General features: G+C 44.0%; 1 protein-coding gene across 1 annotated transcript in view; it reads left to right on the top strand.

Annotated features, from left to right (window-relative positions):
* Positions 1-16,629, top strand: part of ZFR (zinc finger RNA binding protein) — a 35,690-nt gene that overhangs the window by 8,773 nt on the left and 10,288 nt on the right. Inside the window, exons 4-14 of the mRNA XM_056847971.1 lie at positions 540-684; positions 1,939-2,157; positions 3,293-3,540; positions 4,445-4,636; positions 5,002-5,287; positions 5,994-6,190; positions 8,046-8,165; positions 9,417-9,562; positions 9,946-10,108; positions 14,465-14,670; positions 15,919-16,069. Of these exons, the coding sequence (XP_056703949.1) occupies positions 540-684; positions 1,939-2,157; positions 3,293-3,540; positions 4,445-4,636; positions 5,002-5,287; positions 5,994-6,190; positions 8,046-8,165; positions 9,417-9,562; positions 9,946-10,108; positions 14,465-14,670; positions 15,919-16,069 (2,073 nt within the window). The remainder of the gene's footprint in view (positions 1-539; positions 685-1,938; positions 2,158-3,292; positions 3,541-4,444; positions 4,637-5,001; positions 5,288-5,993; positions 6,191-8,045; positions 8,166-9,416; positions 9,563-9,945; positions 10,109-14,464; positions 14,671-15,918; positions 16,070-16,629) is intronic.

Genomic DNA, 16,629 nt, shown 5'->3' on the forward strand with positions numbered 1-16,629 from the left:
ATTGGGCTGTCCTTGTTTCATTTTGTATTTTGCCTTGTTTGTTTTTCCTGAAAGTTGTGCTCTACCTCCCTTCCCGTTTCCTGTGAGACTTCAAGCATGGCCTATTTGAGTACAGATGCTCTGCAGTGCATCATATCTTTTTTATAATTAAGAGATAGCTTCAGACCTAAGAAAGTGATGCCTCCCTTTTAAAGCATGAATTGGCTATTTAAAGGAGAAAATGCTGCTTTGATTATTTCAGGTGCATTGATAACTTCCTTTAATGCAAGATTAAATTAATACTTAGTATTAAACTAACATTGCACAAACTAAAAAGCTGTTATAGGTATTCTTTGGAGTAGAAAGATGGAATCTAAAGAAATATTGAATAATGTCAGGAAGATTCTTCTTCAGCCACAAGATTGTTTCGTTAAACCTGCATTTTAACGATCGTTACTAAATTATTCTGAATGATTCCAGAAAACCAATCTCATGTGTTCCAGGGGAAAAAACCCTCAGATCCTCAAGTCTTCTTTTTTCCCTCCCTGTGCGTTTTTAAGGACTCCTATTCATACGTTAGATCCACCGCTCCAGCTGTGGCATACGACAGCAAGCAATATTATCAGCAACCCACAGCCACGGCAGCTGCAGTAGCAGCTGCTGCCCAGCCACAACCTTCTGTAGCTGAATCGTACTACCAGACAGGTGGGTTGCATTCCTTGGGGTCTTTTAAGATGCATGTATATTTTGGAGGTAGTCTTACAATACTACCCCCTTTCTGGGGTTATTTAGGATATAGATGGGCCACCCATTCTTTAAATCTCCCATTATAAAAGATCATGTATAGAAAGTAAGTTGTGTTTAGCTGGAGAGAGAATTTTCTGAATAATTTTGCTGTGGCCATTATCCAAAGAGTCAGCTGGTTTTTAGATACTGATCTGTATGGTGCACATACAGATCAGTTTGGAACACAGTCCTAACTATGAACTGGTCACCACCTCTATAAAAAATGCACTTGGCATATTAATCCAAGTTATGGCTTGAAGATTTTATCCCTGTAGCCAGTTTGTTCTGGCTTAATAAAATATGAGGAAAAATGTGAAATGAGCCTGTCATGCAGTTTGTTTGATTTTTAATCAGGTTTTTTTTTTCCATTTTAGCCAGGGTATATATTTTCTTGTTTCCAACCGTCAATGAAAGATGCATAGATTTCCTCTGTCTTGTTCCCATGTTAATTGCACTGATGAAGAGAGAGGAGGGTCTGTTTCACCCTCTTCCCACTGCAGCCCCACTATCTGCATAGCTGTTGATCCATATGGGTGCTGAGGGGAAAATCTTTCTGGAAACAGAGGAACTTTGGGGTGGGGGAGGACATAGAGCAAATGCGTACACCACTCATGGTTGGTTGGAAACAAGCTGTGGAACATGGGTAAACATGCTGGTTTAAGAATGAACAGCGAGATAATAGAGGGAACCTAAGGGTTTAGCTGAGAACTAAAAACTCTTTAAAAATAGAATATTCATATATTTATTAGGTGTACACAATAAAATGGATAAAGACAATGGGCCTGGACTGCAGGCTACATATAAAATCCTAAGTATAAACCATTGTAAAAATAATCAACACCGCTGATGATATACAAAATATAAATGATCAATAGACCATATACGTTTCAGTCTGTTGGGCCTTCCTCGGTCAAATTATACAAAACATGATTAATCAAAAACACATCCGAAAATGCACTTTACAAAGTATTATATCCAAAATTTATAAACCTATCCTCTGTGGCTAGATGTAAATAACACCAATCATAGGTCTTCCAGCATGGTAATTTGCTCACACAAGTATCTGGTGCAAAACATTTTTTGTCTCCAAACGTGTTGTAACATCAACAAGTGGCAAAATCTATTAGCATGTGAAGTTTACTGATTATAACTTAGTTCTTCTCTCCTGATTAGCTCCAAAAGCCGGCTATAGCCAAGGAGCGACTCAGTATACTCAAGCCCAGCAAACCCGACAAGTGACTGCCATTAAACCAGCCACGCCAAGCCCAGCCACCACCACCTTCTCCATCTATCCCGTATCTTCCACTGTGCAACCAGTTGCAGCTGCTGCTACTGTTGTCCCCTCGTATACCCAGAGTGCTACATACAGTACGACAGCGGTTACTTACTCTGGTGAGTAATGTTCGGAGAAAGGTCCTCAGAGGTTAGAAATGACAGGTCAGGGATCTTTGAGACTATGAGGTCAGAGGGACAAGAATGCTGCACCAAATGTGTCTGAACTCTTCAACAAGAAAAGCTAGACTGTGCCCAGAACATACTATACACTGGGAATTTTTTGCTTTGTCTAAGGGATGCTGTCTGACTGTAACAAGGGTGATTGAAGGAAGATGATGGTAGGCCATTAATGCAGGCTGTGTGGGAACAGAGAGCTGTTCAGGAGCCCTGTCCTGGTTATCTTTGTTTTGATTCTTCACAGATACATGAAATACAGATTTTAAAATTTCCTGTTTAACCACATTGGCTAAAAACATTTGAGATGAATGCCAAAATAATCTGAGGTGCTTGCATGCAGACCGTTTATATCAGGGGTGTCAAACATAAGGCCCGGGGGCCGGATCCAGCCCTTTGAGAGCTCTTATGCAGCCTGCGAGCCAGCCGAGGCAGCCACACTCCCGTCCCAATTTGGGCTAGCGAGCCCACTGCAGTCGATGATCAAAGACTATTAAATAAAAGAAACTGCTGTAAGAGTGTTATTGTGTTAAGCATGTTTGTATTTTAATTAAAAAAATAATATCAGTAATTAGCTGTGCCTGTGTCTTCTATAAACTTTGTATCTCCGGTACCTGGCATTAAATTTTATAGTACATGTGGCTCAGCCCGACGAAGTGACATTTATGTCATATCTGGCCCGTAACAAATGAGTTTGATACCCCTGGTTTATATTGCGTTAGTTTTGGTTTGGTTGAAGCAAACTGATCTCTGCACATTGTGTTAGTGTGGAAAATACTGGGATGGAGTCAACCTTCCTCCAGCCTAAGGAGCCTTTCTCCAACTTACATGGCTCTTCCTCCAATGAAAGAGCCACTTAAGTTGGAGGAAGTTTTCAGACTTAAGCCTAAAGGAATGCTGGGGTATAAAAATTTTAATAAACAAATACATAAACTTTGCTCGATGGAGTGGTAGGATATGGGTAGGATCCACCCACTTTAATGAAAGGAATTCTAGCTATATGTCTGAGAAAAACTGTAAGTATAATTGCCAAAACGTTACACATATAACTCCCCCATTTTTTTGTAATTGTTTAAAGGTACCTCTTACTCTGGCTATGAGGCTGCAGTATATTCAGCTGCATCATCTTATTACCAGCAGCAGCAGCAGCAACAGAAACAGGCGGCGGCGGCAGCTGCAGCAGCGGCCGCCACAGCTGCTTGGACAGGGACCACCTTTACTAAAAAGGCACCATTCCAAAACAAACAGTTGAAACCAAAACAACCCCCCAAACCACCCCAGATCCATTACTGTGATGTCTGTAAGATCAGCTGTGCTGGACCACAGGTACCGTTTTCATTGTGAAATCCATTTGTATGTGGCAGATATTCATATGTTAAGAGGCCAAGAAGGCTTCAAGGTTAAAATAGGTATTGCAATAAACAGTACTGTGTTTGAGAAGGCTCACGTTTTTTTTGGGGGGGTCATTAATTCATAGGGTCGCCATAAGTGGAAGCGACTTGATGGCCCATAATTCGCGCACACGTTGAATATTGAAGATGCTGGCCAGATCTAGAGAGCTACATCAAGCTAGCACCCTCCCTTTGGGATTTTAGGCTTTGCGGTTGTGCTGGTGTTTTGTAAAGGGGGAAAGCTGCAAGAAACATAAGTGCGTTCACCACTAATTGTCTGAGTTTTGTATACTGGCCACAGTTTTATGTAATATCAAATATGGTATTCTGGGCCTTGTTTCTGCTTCAAACCAGATATGTATTAATAACCTGAGTTTAACATTTCTGTTTGGAATGAACTGAGATTTCTGATTGGAAAGCATGCTAGCTTGGAAATGGTTGAATGTAATACACATTTAGAAGTAGATATCAATCCTTTCAGTTGAATAAAACTTTAAATTGAAGCCTTCATTTTGCTTGAACTGTATCTGATCACATGTTGACATTAAAATAACTGTTTATCTATCTTACCTGTTGCATGGTATTTTATTTTACATTGTTGTGTTCTTTGAATTGCTGTGCTAGACTCTTTGGCAGATTGTAATTGTAAGGAGAATTGTATTTTCTGGAATATATAAACAGAATTCTTACAGGTGAAAATTGTGATGTATGTAAATATCGTAGCAAAATCAGTCTGTTAATGAGTCATAAACCTACCTCATGGTCTTTGCTTGTTCATTGAGATGAATAACACAGCATGTGTGTATTTTACTTTTTTTTGTGTGTGGTCATTTAAACAGACTTACAAGGAACATCTGGAAGGACAGAAACATAAAAAGAAAGAAGCTGCCCTGAAAGCATCACAGAATACCACCAGCAACAATTCATCTGCTCGTGGGACTCAAAACCAGTTGCGCTGTGAACTTTGTGATGTGTCTTGCACTGGAGCCGATGCCTATGCTGCTCATATTCGTGGAGCTAAGCATCAGAAAGTAGGTTTCGTCTCCCCTCCCCTTAAGTAAACTTTGTTATGGTTGGCAAAGGTATTGGGGGGTTTACATTTTATACAACAAATGCAGCACATGAGGTACACATAGAATAAACTTTTCTAAGATTTCGTACAGGATATATGTGGAAAAAATTGGGAGGCTTTTGGAGCGGGTTTATCCATAATGTGTGTATTAGAATTCATTAGATTTTTGTTCAGTAACCTAATTCTTGCTGTACAAATGCTTCTGACAGTTCCTTTAACTGGCATACTATTAAAAGTACAAGCAACATGATTCTGACACGTTTCGCTTTTTGTGTGTGTGTGTGTGTAGATTTTGCTAATGACTAGAGCTGTTATTTCTTCTAGGTGGTTAAGCTGCACACTAAGCTTGGGAAACCCATTCCTTCAACTGAACCAAACGTTGTCACCCAGGCGACATCTTCAACATCTGCTTCTGCTTCCAAACCAACAGCAGCCTCTTCGAATATCGTAACTAGCAGCAATGCCGTGAATTCTTCCGTTGCATCTTCTGCCGTGAAAATTCTCACTTCCTCTGCCAATGTGCTGCTTAATGCAGCATCCAACAAGTCAACAATAGTTCCAACTAATGTCACTGTAAAGAAAATATCGACACCCAAAATTAATTTTGTTGGTAAGTACAGAAGTCATTTTACAGACCTTAGCAAATGATGTACATTTTAAACCTGCTTATGTATAAATTTAGAATTGTACGGTATCTGACGTCTCCCTATCTCTGCTGAGATTTTGACTACCAGTGGTTCTGCATGTTTAGCTTTATTGTTTTACTGTAAGGCCCCTTGAAACTTCTCCTTCCTGGGCAATCTTCACACATTAATTAATGCTGAACATAAAGTTGCCATATAATGCAACTCCAAAATGTAGTCTGCCTTGTCTCTCGAGTGTTAAAAGCCCTGTAGAAGTAAATATAGTTTGCAGTTCTGCAAACTTGTTTGTGAACTAGTCTTCATCTACTGCATCATACCAGTTTTGGAACTTTTCTATGTATTTCAGCTGCTAAACATTTCTGATCATCATAGCATTTTATTTTTGAAAAATTGTAATGTGCTGTGTCTTACTGTTTGCATTTGGAAGACATTAAAGCAGGCTACGTAGAATTTTAACCAGACAAAGCTATGAAACTTTCATGGATCAGAAGGGAAGACATTAGTTTAAGAGTCTTTAAAGGCAGATAATCTTTGATGTCAGATTTACAGAGTATCCAAGTGGATTTTTGAGTAATACCCAGGCCCCAAACTGTGACAAGAAACATTTGTGAATGACAAGTTTAACCTAAAAGTACATAAAGATTAAATTTCACTTTAAATCTTTTATATTAGGTGGCAATAAACTACAGACAACAGGAAGCAAAGTGGATGAATTAAAAGCAGTGGAAAATGTCAAAACAGCTCCTTCTGTTGCTACAGTACAGACCCAAGAAATCAAACAAGATACATCCTCTGAACCTGTAACGCCTACATCTCTTGCTGCTTTGCAAAGTGATGTCCAGCCAGTGGGCCATGACTATGTGGAAGAGGTATTAATGTGAAATATATATAATATATATAAGATTTGAATATATGTGTGTGTGTATGTATGTATGTATGTATGTAGCCTATATATAAGATTCAGTTGTACAAAAAAGCATAAACTCAGAATTACTGTGCTAAATTTCTTCCTGTAATATGGAAAAACAAGATCAAGTCAATCAGCATGCTATTAACCACCATGCCTTCCCTGTCTATGCATGAGGAAAATAATTTAAAATGTTCCATTAACTATTTGTGGTGTCTGATTAAATTTGTAGATTGGGAATGGTGAACCAGTTATATTTCTCTGCTGATGTTCCCCTGCTCAGCCTGTGTCTTGAGTCTTATATTGTGTCCCTGCACTTGTGATTCTCCCAGCAAAAGAAATAAAAAAGCCTTCAAAGCTGTGTAGCAGTAGCTCCAGTGTAACAGACAGAGGGGTATGCAGTAGGGAAAGCTTGTAAAACTGGAAAGCTGTAAGGGGAGGGGCTGTGGCTCAGTGGTAGAGCATCTGCTTGGCATGCAGAAAGTCCCAGGTTCAACCCCCGGCATCTCCAGTTAAAGGGACTAGGCAAGTAGGTGATGTGAAAGACCCCAGCCTGAGACTCTGGAGAGCCACTGCCAGTCTGAGTAGACAGTATTGACTTTGATGGACCAAGGATCCGATTCAGTATCAGGCGGCTTCATGTGTTCGTATGTGTTTAAAGCACTGGGCAAATCTGGTGTCGTGGTGCTGTTCGTTTCTGAAATTGTTACCGGTGGATTTGTGTCTGTGCAGACATTGAATTAGTAAGTGATAGCTGATATTCAGTGACAAGAAAAGTGAACGTATTGTAACCTGCAGTTACCTGACTTTCTGAACTAGCCTATTACTGTGCCTCCACCTTCTGAGAGAGAAGATACATAAAAGATAGGGAAACAAAAAGGAATGGTCAGAAAGTGCTGTGAACATTTTAACGTTTTATTTCTGTTCATTTGATTTGTGTACAGTTCAGTAGAGGTTCGGTAACCACTGTTCTGCATGGTTTGCGATGAATATCCTGCCCCCAAGTTAAAACAACCAACAGTGTTAATTAAATCACGTTTTCATGGATCACAAAGATACAAACAGGCAAAAAAGTAAAGCTGTGGCTCAGCAGTAGAACATCTGCTTGGCTTGCAAAAGGTCCCAGGTTCAATCCCCAGCAACTCCAATTAAAGGACTGGGCAAGTAGGTGATGTGATAGACCTGAGTCCCTGGAGAGCTGCTGCTAGTCTGAGCAGACAATACTGGCTGTGATTCAGTATAAGGCAGCTTCATGTGTTAAAGCTGTTTTTCCCCCATTTAAATTTTAAAACCCTCTGAAATAAAATGTTTCCTGCAAGTCAGCAAGGAACAAAATATTTAAAGTCACATGGTTTGGGCCCTGACCTTGGATGGCCCAAACCAGCCTGATCTCGTCAGATCTCAGTAGCTAAGAAGGGTCAGTCCTGGCTAATACGTGGGTAGGAGACCACCAAGGAATACCAGGGTTGCTGTGTGGGGAAGGCAATGGAAAACCACCTCTGTTAGTCTCTTGCCTTGAAAACCTCATGAGGTGTTGCCATAATTCAGCTGCGACTTGGCAGACCTTTACACCCACAAATTGGTCTGGAAGTCTGATGCTGAGAAGGTTGCAGATCTGCATCAACTGTGGTTTGCAAAAGCCAGTGACTGTAAACCCAATGGAGAGTTACTGTGGCCAGTTTGTCCAACACTTTTATTGGCAGTATTATTATTCAAATCTGTCTGGGATTTGAAAAAAAGAATGCATTTAGATTATTGTGCAAACTAAATGGCAAATTTTGTGAATATTCTGAAATGACATTCTCTTTATTTCTAAGGTGCGGAATGATGAAGGGAAGGTGATCCGTTTCCACTGCAAGTTGTGTGAATGCAGCTTTAATGACCCTAATGCCAAGGAGATGCATTTAAAAGGAAGACGACACAGACTCCAGTATAAGGTGAAATGACGCAGACGAAAGGACCACGAGGTCCTTCTTGCATCTGTTGGTTCTAGTCTATTTCTTGACTGACTTGGGTTTTTGCTATTCAGTCTACTCTGAGGCTGGCCATGACAAGATTGGTGTTGTATATGCCACAAAGCCCTGCAAGGAACAGTTGTACATTGTAAACAGTTACAGATTAATAACTACACATTGCTGAGAAAGGCAAATTCATAACCAAGTACAGAATGTCTTAAATTCGTGAAAATTAGGATCTCACCTGACTTGTTTTTTTAAAAGGTATATTATTAGCCCTCGTGTACACACTGAGACCCAACGTAGTGTAGTGGTTAAGGTGTTGGACTAGGATGTTGTGAGGATAAAATGGAGGAGAGGAAAATTATGTAAGCTGCTTTAGGTCCCCATTGGGGAGAAAGGCAAGATATAAATGAAGATATTAAATGAAGTAAATAAAAGTAACTAGTGGTTATGGAAACAGAAATGCATAGCTAAAATGAGATACCTGGATGAAGTATTCAGCGGTCAAAAAATGGGATACCTGCATATAATTGCTGTTCCCAGCCCCACCCTTTTTTGTTATCACTACCTCTCTAGCCATCCAGCCACATGTCTACTGCTCTGTTTTCTTCTTCACTGAAGATGTGGTGGGAAAGGTGAGGGCAAAGAGGGCGGGAGCCCTCGCTTGCCTTCTGATCTTAGGTTTGCATAGCAGGGGTGAGGGGAAGATGTAACCTCCACCCGTTGCCAAACAAGTTCCAAGCATTTTTCTTCTGTTTTGCTCAGTGATTATTCAGAACTTTAATAACAGGTATCTTTAGCAGATGTCTCAGTTAGGTTTTTATCTCATAAACGCACCGTGCGGTCTACATTTAAAGATTAAGTTCTGTATTCTCCCCATTTTAACACATTTCTATTAAAGTTGTAACACAGAACATTACAGTGAGGGTGTAATGATTTTTCAATACCGGCTCCTTGCTGCCCAAAACCTGGTGGACACAGCTGCCCCATCAGCATGTGAAGCTATAAAAGCAATGCAAAGCATTGTATGAAAAGGCCATGGTTCCTTAGCACCTTGTTTTCCACTGGTCTGAATGTTAGTAGCTCTTTGTAACGTTTAACATGAAGCATTGTGTCAGAATGCAATACAAATGTATCTTCCTCCAGGCGTATAATCGGCTCTTTCTATAGACAGTAAGTCTGACAGGAAGGTTAGGTAGAGTAAAATTGAAATCCTTTCATTTGAAACAGAAAAAAGTAAACCCTGACTTGCAAGTAGAGGTAAAGCCTAGCATCCGGGCAAGGAAGATACAAGAAGAAAAGATGAGAAAGCAGATGCAGAAAGAAGAATACTGGAGAAGGCGTGAAGAAGAGGAGCGGTGGAGGATGGAGATCAGGTAATAAATATGTTGGCTCGTATAAGTTATGCTGAAGGGGTATTATACTATTCATGCCATGTAAACTATATTTCAGTGAAGGCTTACCTTGGAGAATGTGAATTAATTTTGGCTTTACCACTTGGATAACAGACTGTAAGCAGTGAACCCTTTTTAAGACAAAGAAGTATTTTCTTTGGGTGCTAACTCGTTCCTACAGTATTCAGTAGCAAAACTCCCATTTGTTTCAGCAGAGGGGGATTGCATCCATTGTAATAGTTGCTTTTTAAAAATTGTTTTGTGGTTTGTTGGTATTAACGTTGATGGAACCTGAAGTCTTGAGTGCAGAGTAAGTGAAGCTGTTCCTATAGCAACCAAAACGTGATTTCATTCTTGTCCTTCAGGCGTTACGAGGAGGACATGTACTGGAGGAGGATGGAAGAAGAGCAGCATCACTGGGATGACCGACGCAGGATACCTGATGGGGGATATCCTCATGGACCCCCAGGCCCTCTTGGGCTACTTGGTGTTAGACCAGGGATGCCACCACAGCCCCAGGGACCAGCGGTGAGTAAATATGAGCTGCACCATTTGTTTGTTTGTTTGTTTAGACCTTTCTATCACCCTTTCCTCCCTGCTTTCCTCGGGGAGGGGCCATGGCTCAGGGGTAGATCATCTGCTTGACATGCAGAAGGTCCCAGGTCCAATCCCCGGCATCTCCAGTTAAAAGAACTAGGCAAGTAGATGATGTGAAAAACCTCTACCTGAGACCCTGGAGAGCTGCTGCCGGTTTGACTCCGGCATCTTGCAGGTCTTAATCCTGGAAGAGAACTTGGTCAGATGTGGAGGGGCTGTGGCTCAGTGGCAGAGCATCTGGTTGGCATGCAGAAGGTTCCAGGTTCAATCCCTGGCATCTCCAATTAAAGGGGCTAGGCAAGTAGGTGATGTGAACAGACCTCTACCTGAGACCCTGGAGAGCCACTGCCGGTCTGAGTAGACAATACTGACTTTGATGGACCAAGGGTCAGTATAAGGCAGCTTCATGTGTTCAAAGTGGCTTACAAACCCCCCCACCCCACAGAAAAAATATAATTTAAACAAAACATAATATAGATGTCTCATTGACACTGACTTTCTCTACACTTAGTGTGGCCATAAGTGTGAGGTGGTGCTGTATAAAAATCACACCTTGGTTTTGAAAATTCAGGTATTGCGCAGATTTTGTACAGAAGAGGCCTAAAATGATGTCTTCATTGGCAAGGGATTTCTGTGATTGTGCCTCTCCTATATTCACTTGGAGACCCCGGCAGAAAAAAAGCCATCAAGGTGTCTTAGAGGAAGCAGCTGTATCTTGGCATTGTGGAGCCAGTGTGGTGTAGTGGTTAGGAGCAGCGAACTCTAATCTGGTGAACCGGGTTTGATTCCCCACTCTTCCACATGAAGCCTGCTGGGTGACCTTGGGTTAGTCTCGGTTTTCTCCAAACTTTCTCAGCCCCACATACCTCACTGGGAGTCTGTTGTGTGGAGGGGAAGGGAAGGTGATTGTAAGCCAGTTTGAGTCTCCTTTCAGTAGAGAAAAGCAGGGCATAAAAACCAACTCTTCTTCTTGATGGCAAACTGGATTCACTGCCCTTGAACTCACCCCTGCAGTGCATACCTGATTCCTGAGTGGTGGCAGCTATCCTGGGCTTAATGCAGTATCTGCAGCCCTTCAGATATCCTAAACTTTCCTGTACTTTAGTTCCCCTTACTGGTGCCAAAATCCTCTGTCTCCTTCCTTTCAGGGTCCATGTGCTGGGGGGGAGGAGCTAAGTAGTGATGTCAATGTGGCTCCTGACAAAGAAGCATCAGATGCCTATGGTTTGTGCTTGAGATTGACAATCTCTCCTTCGTGGGTGAGGGTCTCTTCAGTGTGCACACCAGACTCTGAAGGCACTTAAGAAATACAGGTCTATTGCCCATCTCTGAGAGCTGCTCACAGAGCCCATGTATTTTTTGTCCTGTTATGAAGAAATTAATTTTCCCCCAATGTATATTTACTGTCGGTGGGCCTCATTTTCTAGGAAGCTCAACTGTTTCAAACCCTTTCACAACTCCCAAATGTTGATATTCGATGTAGATTGTTTAATTTTCCAGATAAATGGGCTCAGCGTTGCAGTCTTGAGCATGCCTGCATCTTCCATGCATCTCTTGACACCTTCCACGCATCTCTTGAGCTAAACTAGAAACCCTGATCAGCTAAAGCTGTGGGGTCCACGCCTTTGATTCTTGGATGAATGGTTTCCATATACATTTTGATACTAACTTTCCGGGAGAGGAAGCTTGTGTCACAGAATGTAACTCTTTCCTGATGGCTTTGCTTCCCGTGAGGCCCCTCTTGATGTTTTTGATTAGGGCAGGGGTCCTCAAACTTTTTAAACAGGGGGCCGGTTCACTGTCCCTCAAACACTGTTGGGGGCCGGACTATAGTTTGAAAAAAATATTAACAAATTCCCCACGTGTGCGGGGGAGGAGGTGGCGGCCGAGGGGGCTCTCCGGAAAAGCATCCTCCTCGCAAGCCAGGACCTTCCCCCTGTAGTGGTTAAGAGTGGCGTTTTGGAGCGGGGACTCTGATCTGGAGAACTGGGTTTGATTCCCCACTCCTCCACGTGAGAAGCGGAGGCTAATCTGGTGAACCTGGTTGGTTTCCCCACCTCTACACATGAAGCCAGCTGGCTGACCTTGGGCAAGTTACAGCTCTGTTAGAGCTCTCTCAGCCCCACCTGCCTCACAGGGCGTCTGTTGTGGGAAAGTATGGGAAGGGGATTGTAAGGCAATTTGAGTCTCCCTTTAGTGGTACAGAAAGTTGGCATGTAAAAACCAAGGCCATTTACGCACTGGAGGTTTTGCCTTGGATTTGCCGCTCTCCAGATGAACATTTTCCCCATCCGAATTCTCCAAACTCTGCCCGGGGGTGGGGGGAACTTACTTTTGAGTTCTGAGAATTCGGATGGGGAAAATTCGGATGGAGAGCGGCAAATCCAAGGCAAAACCTCCTGTGCATAAATGGCCACAAGTCTTTTTCTTCTTCTCCGTGGAGATATGCCCACCCACCCCCAAGGGGCCCCTACAATTACCTCCAGGCCACAAGGATACCCCCGGGAGGAGAGAGAGCCCCGAGCCGTGAGAACGCTGCCCGACTGCGGCCAAAACAGGAACGCCAGGGCCACGTTGGGCTGCATCGTGGAGGGCCCCAAAGGACCAGGCGCCTCTGCATGGAGCTCGAGGTGGCCAGGCCCAGCCAGGCCACAAAGCTAGGCAATAAGAGAAGTCTCCCGGTGGGGCATGCTGCGGAAGAGAAGGGGGCGACTGGGCCCAGGAAAGGGGGTTTTGGGCCGGGGAGGGTGAGAGGGGGAAGGGGGCGACCGGGCGGCGCGCGAGGCAGCAAGACGCCTCGTGTGCCCAGGAAAGGGGGTTTTGGGTTGGGGAGGCTGGAAGGGAGAGGGGGAAGGGGGCGACTGGGCGGCGCGCGAGGCAGCAAGATGCCTCATGCGCCCAGGAAAGCAGGTTTTGGGCCGGGGAGGCTGGGAGGGAGAGGGGGAAGGGGGTGACCCGGCGGCACGCGAGGCAGCAAGATGCCTTATGCGCCCAGGAAAGGGGGTTTTGGGCCGGGGAGGGTGGGAGGAAGAGGGCGAAGGGGGCGACTGGGCGGCGCACAAGGCGTCTTGCCGCCTCGCGCCGCCCAGTCGCCTCCTTCGCCCTCTTCCTCCCACCAGGAAAGGGGGTTTTGGGCTGGAGAGGGAGCAGGGAAGGGGGCGACTGGGGCGGGAGGGAGGCTTCCGTCTGGGCGCATGCGGCCAGGAAGCCCAGAAAAGCTCTGGGGAGGGGGGCAAGGGGGGACTGGCTTTCTCGGTCCCCGGGCCGGACAAAAGCCCTCCGGGGGCCGGATCCGGCCCTCGGGCCGTAGTTTGAGGACCCCTGGATTAGGGAGTGCAGCCATGGTCTCTAAAATAAAGAGAAGGCAGTGTCCATCTGGGGATTAGAGTAAAGACACCCCCACCCCAAACTTAAACTGAACACTGCCCTGTCTTCAGCAAAACCTGAACTTTCAGAATTCTGCCCTTCCTTGACAAGCGGTGGTGGTATATAATATCAGCCTTAAGGGTCCCCATTTGCACAGCATGAGTGTGCCACCCCACATACTTATTGTAGAGGGTAGCCATTGTTTCGATTTGGTCTCATTGTTTGGCCTCTCTGTGGCATTTGAAGTGCATGTCAGTAGTGAATGTCTACTTAAAGAAGGAACTTTGTAAAACATGCTCCCTTGAATAGGATACTGGATGCTTGTTGCTAGTGAGACACACTAAGAATGCCCTCATTTTCTTGAGAGATGTTTGAGACAGTGGTGAACCTAGAGAAGCTAGCCCTTATAATACCCTCATAATCCAGTAGAATCCAAAATATGAAATTTTCTGCTTGTAACTAACAGGACACCCATAAAGTGCTATGTTGACAAAGGAAGCGAGGGAAAAACAAAATTCCGTTGACTATGCTGAAAAGGCCCTCTCCTCTAGGACTGATGCGTTTTCCATCCCATTGCATCTCAGGTGTTATCGAAATAGCAGGTGTGCACAGCAAGTTTACAGATCTGTTGAACAGTAAAAACCTGCTGCCCTGTGAATGGCCTTTGATCTCAGGTGTTCTAGCTCTGATCTTCAAAAAGGACAGTAAAGTTGTCCCACCCTCCTAAGGCATTTGCTGACACACTACAGACAAACAATATGCTATAACCTTGCCCTCAAGAGTTCGAGTCCTTTATTTGAGCACTCTTAATATAACTGGTCATTATTTAAAATCAATTGCAAGGAACATAAATCATTTAAGATATATAAAATGTAGAGGAGAAACATATCCTAATTTTAAAATGCTCTTTCTCTGTTTTAGCCTCTCCGTCGACCAGATTCATCAGATGACCGTTACGTGATGACCAAGCATGCAGCTATCTACCCAACCGAGGAGGAACTCCAGGCAGTCCAAAAAATAGTGTCCATCACTGAACGTGCATTGAAACTGGTGTCTGATAATATGACCGACAACGACAAAACCAAGGGCAAGGATGGAGACGATAAAAAAGAAGGCACTAAAGACAGGCACGTTCTGATATTCTTGCATCTTGTTTATTGTTTTGCATTGAAATCTCTTGTCAGCATTTATTTAGAGAGGAAAGAAGACAAAATGGAATCATAATTGACCCCATATTTTGTGCCTTGCTGTCGAATTTTCTGATAAAGTAGTCAGGGTTTTGTTCTTGAAAGCCAGAAATCTTGGGTTTTGTGCACACTGGTGGCACTCTTTAGCAGCATCACTTAGAGAAAGGGCTGGAAGGGACTCTTAAAGCTTGCCAACAGAAGGCTTCGTTGTTGCACAAGCATTGCCCAGGAGTAACCAGGAGCTGGGGTCCCTTAGCAGCCTCCCTTTTGTCTTGGTGAGAAGATCTTTCAGGAGTGCAGTGCATCCCTACAAGCTGGAAGCTGCCTATCCTTTGTGAGAACCACCATGGTGTAGTGGTTAAGAGCGGTGGTTTGGAGCAGTGGACTCTAATCTGGAGAACCGGGTTTGATTCCCTGGTCCTCAACATGAGCGGAGAAGGCTAATCTGGTGAACCGAGTTGGTTTACCCACTCCTACACATAAGGCCAGCTGGGTGACCTTGGGCTAGTAACAGCTCTCTCAGCTCTCTCAACCTCATCTACGTCACAGGATGTCTGTTATGAAGAGGGGAAGGTGATTGTAAGCTGGTTTGATTCTTCCTTAAGTGGTAGAAAAAGTCAGCATATAAAAACCAACTCTTATTCTTCTTTCCCCATTGCTGGCAGTAAAGAAGGGTTCTGAGATCCTCCCAGTGCCAGAAACACCCATTCATAGAATCATAGAGTTGGAAGGGACCATCAGGGTCATATTCACAACTACCTCCCCCCCACCAAACACCCAGTGACCCCTACTCCATGCCCAGAAGATGGCCATGGTGCCCTCCCTCTCATCATCTGCTTAAGGTCACAGAATCAGCATTGCTGACAGATGGTCATCTAACCTCTTCTTAAAAACCTCCAGGGAAGGAGAGCTCACCACCTCCCGAGGAAGCCTGTTCCACTGAGGAACCACTCTAAGAAAATTCTGAACCAGTCACAGTTATATCTCTTTATGATAACTAGCTCTTTTTCCAAACCCTTTGCTTTCTGCCCTAGTTTGGTGCGTGTGCAGAACTGTAGAGGTAAGGTCATGGGTAACGTGCGCGATCCTTTGCATAGTGCTGTTTTTCTTAAGAGCCGCAGAGTCGGTTTTGAACAGTGGCGACGATCTGAAATACCCACATTTATCGGAAGCTTCATTTTCCCACAGAGCTTTGAAAGGAGTCTTACGAGTGGGGGTGCTGGCAAAGGGCTTGCTCCTCCGAGGAGACCGAAATGTCAACCTTGTCTTGCTGTGCGCTGAGAAGCCGTCGAAGACGCTGCTGAGTCGTATTGCTGAAAGCCTTCCCAAGCAGCTTGCTGTATGTATAGTCTCGAGATGGTCTGTACTTTCCCAAAGATTAAAACTTCATTCTGCCAGTCAGATTTTCTGATTGTCCTGATTTATTTTAAACCACGCGGATTAGTTACAAACTGTTTTCTAGGTACATAATATGAATACTGTGCTTGCATGAAAAGAATTATCTCCTAGATTCCCTCTGCCATCCTTATTTGGGGCACAGTGTTTGAAACTGATGTGTGTGAAGTTTTCTTTCCCTGTGCTAGGATATAGTCATTCCTAGTGACTAAATAGGAATCCTGGTCGCAGAGTGGTAAGCTGCAGTACTGCAGTCCAAGCTCTGCTCACGACCTGAGTTCGATCCTGACAGGAGTCAGTTTCAGGTTGCTGGCTCAAGGTTGACTCAGCCTTCTATCCTCCCGAGGTCGGTAAAAAGAGTACCCAGCTTTCTGGGGGTAAAGGAAGATGACTGGGGAAGGCACTGGCAGAACACCCCGAAAACAAAGTCTGCCGAGTAAATGTCGGGATGTGACGTCACCCATGGGTCAGGAATGACCTGGTGCTTGCACAGGGGACCTTTAC

The sequence above is a fragment of the Euleptes europaea genome, chromosome 4 (assembly GCF_029931775.1).
Source record: "Euleptes europaea isolate rEulEur1 chromosome 4, rEulEur1.hap1, whole genome shotgun sequence".
NCBI lineage: Eukaryota > Metazoa > Chordata > Lepidosauria > Squamata > Sphaerodactylidae > Euleptes > Euleptes europaea.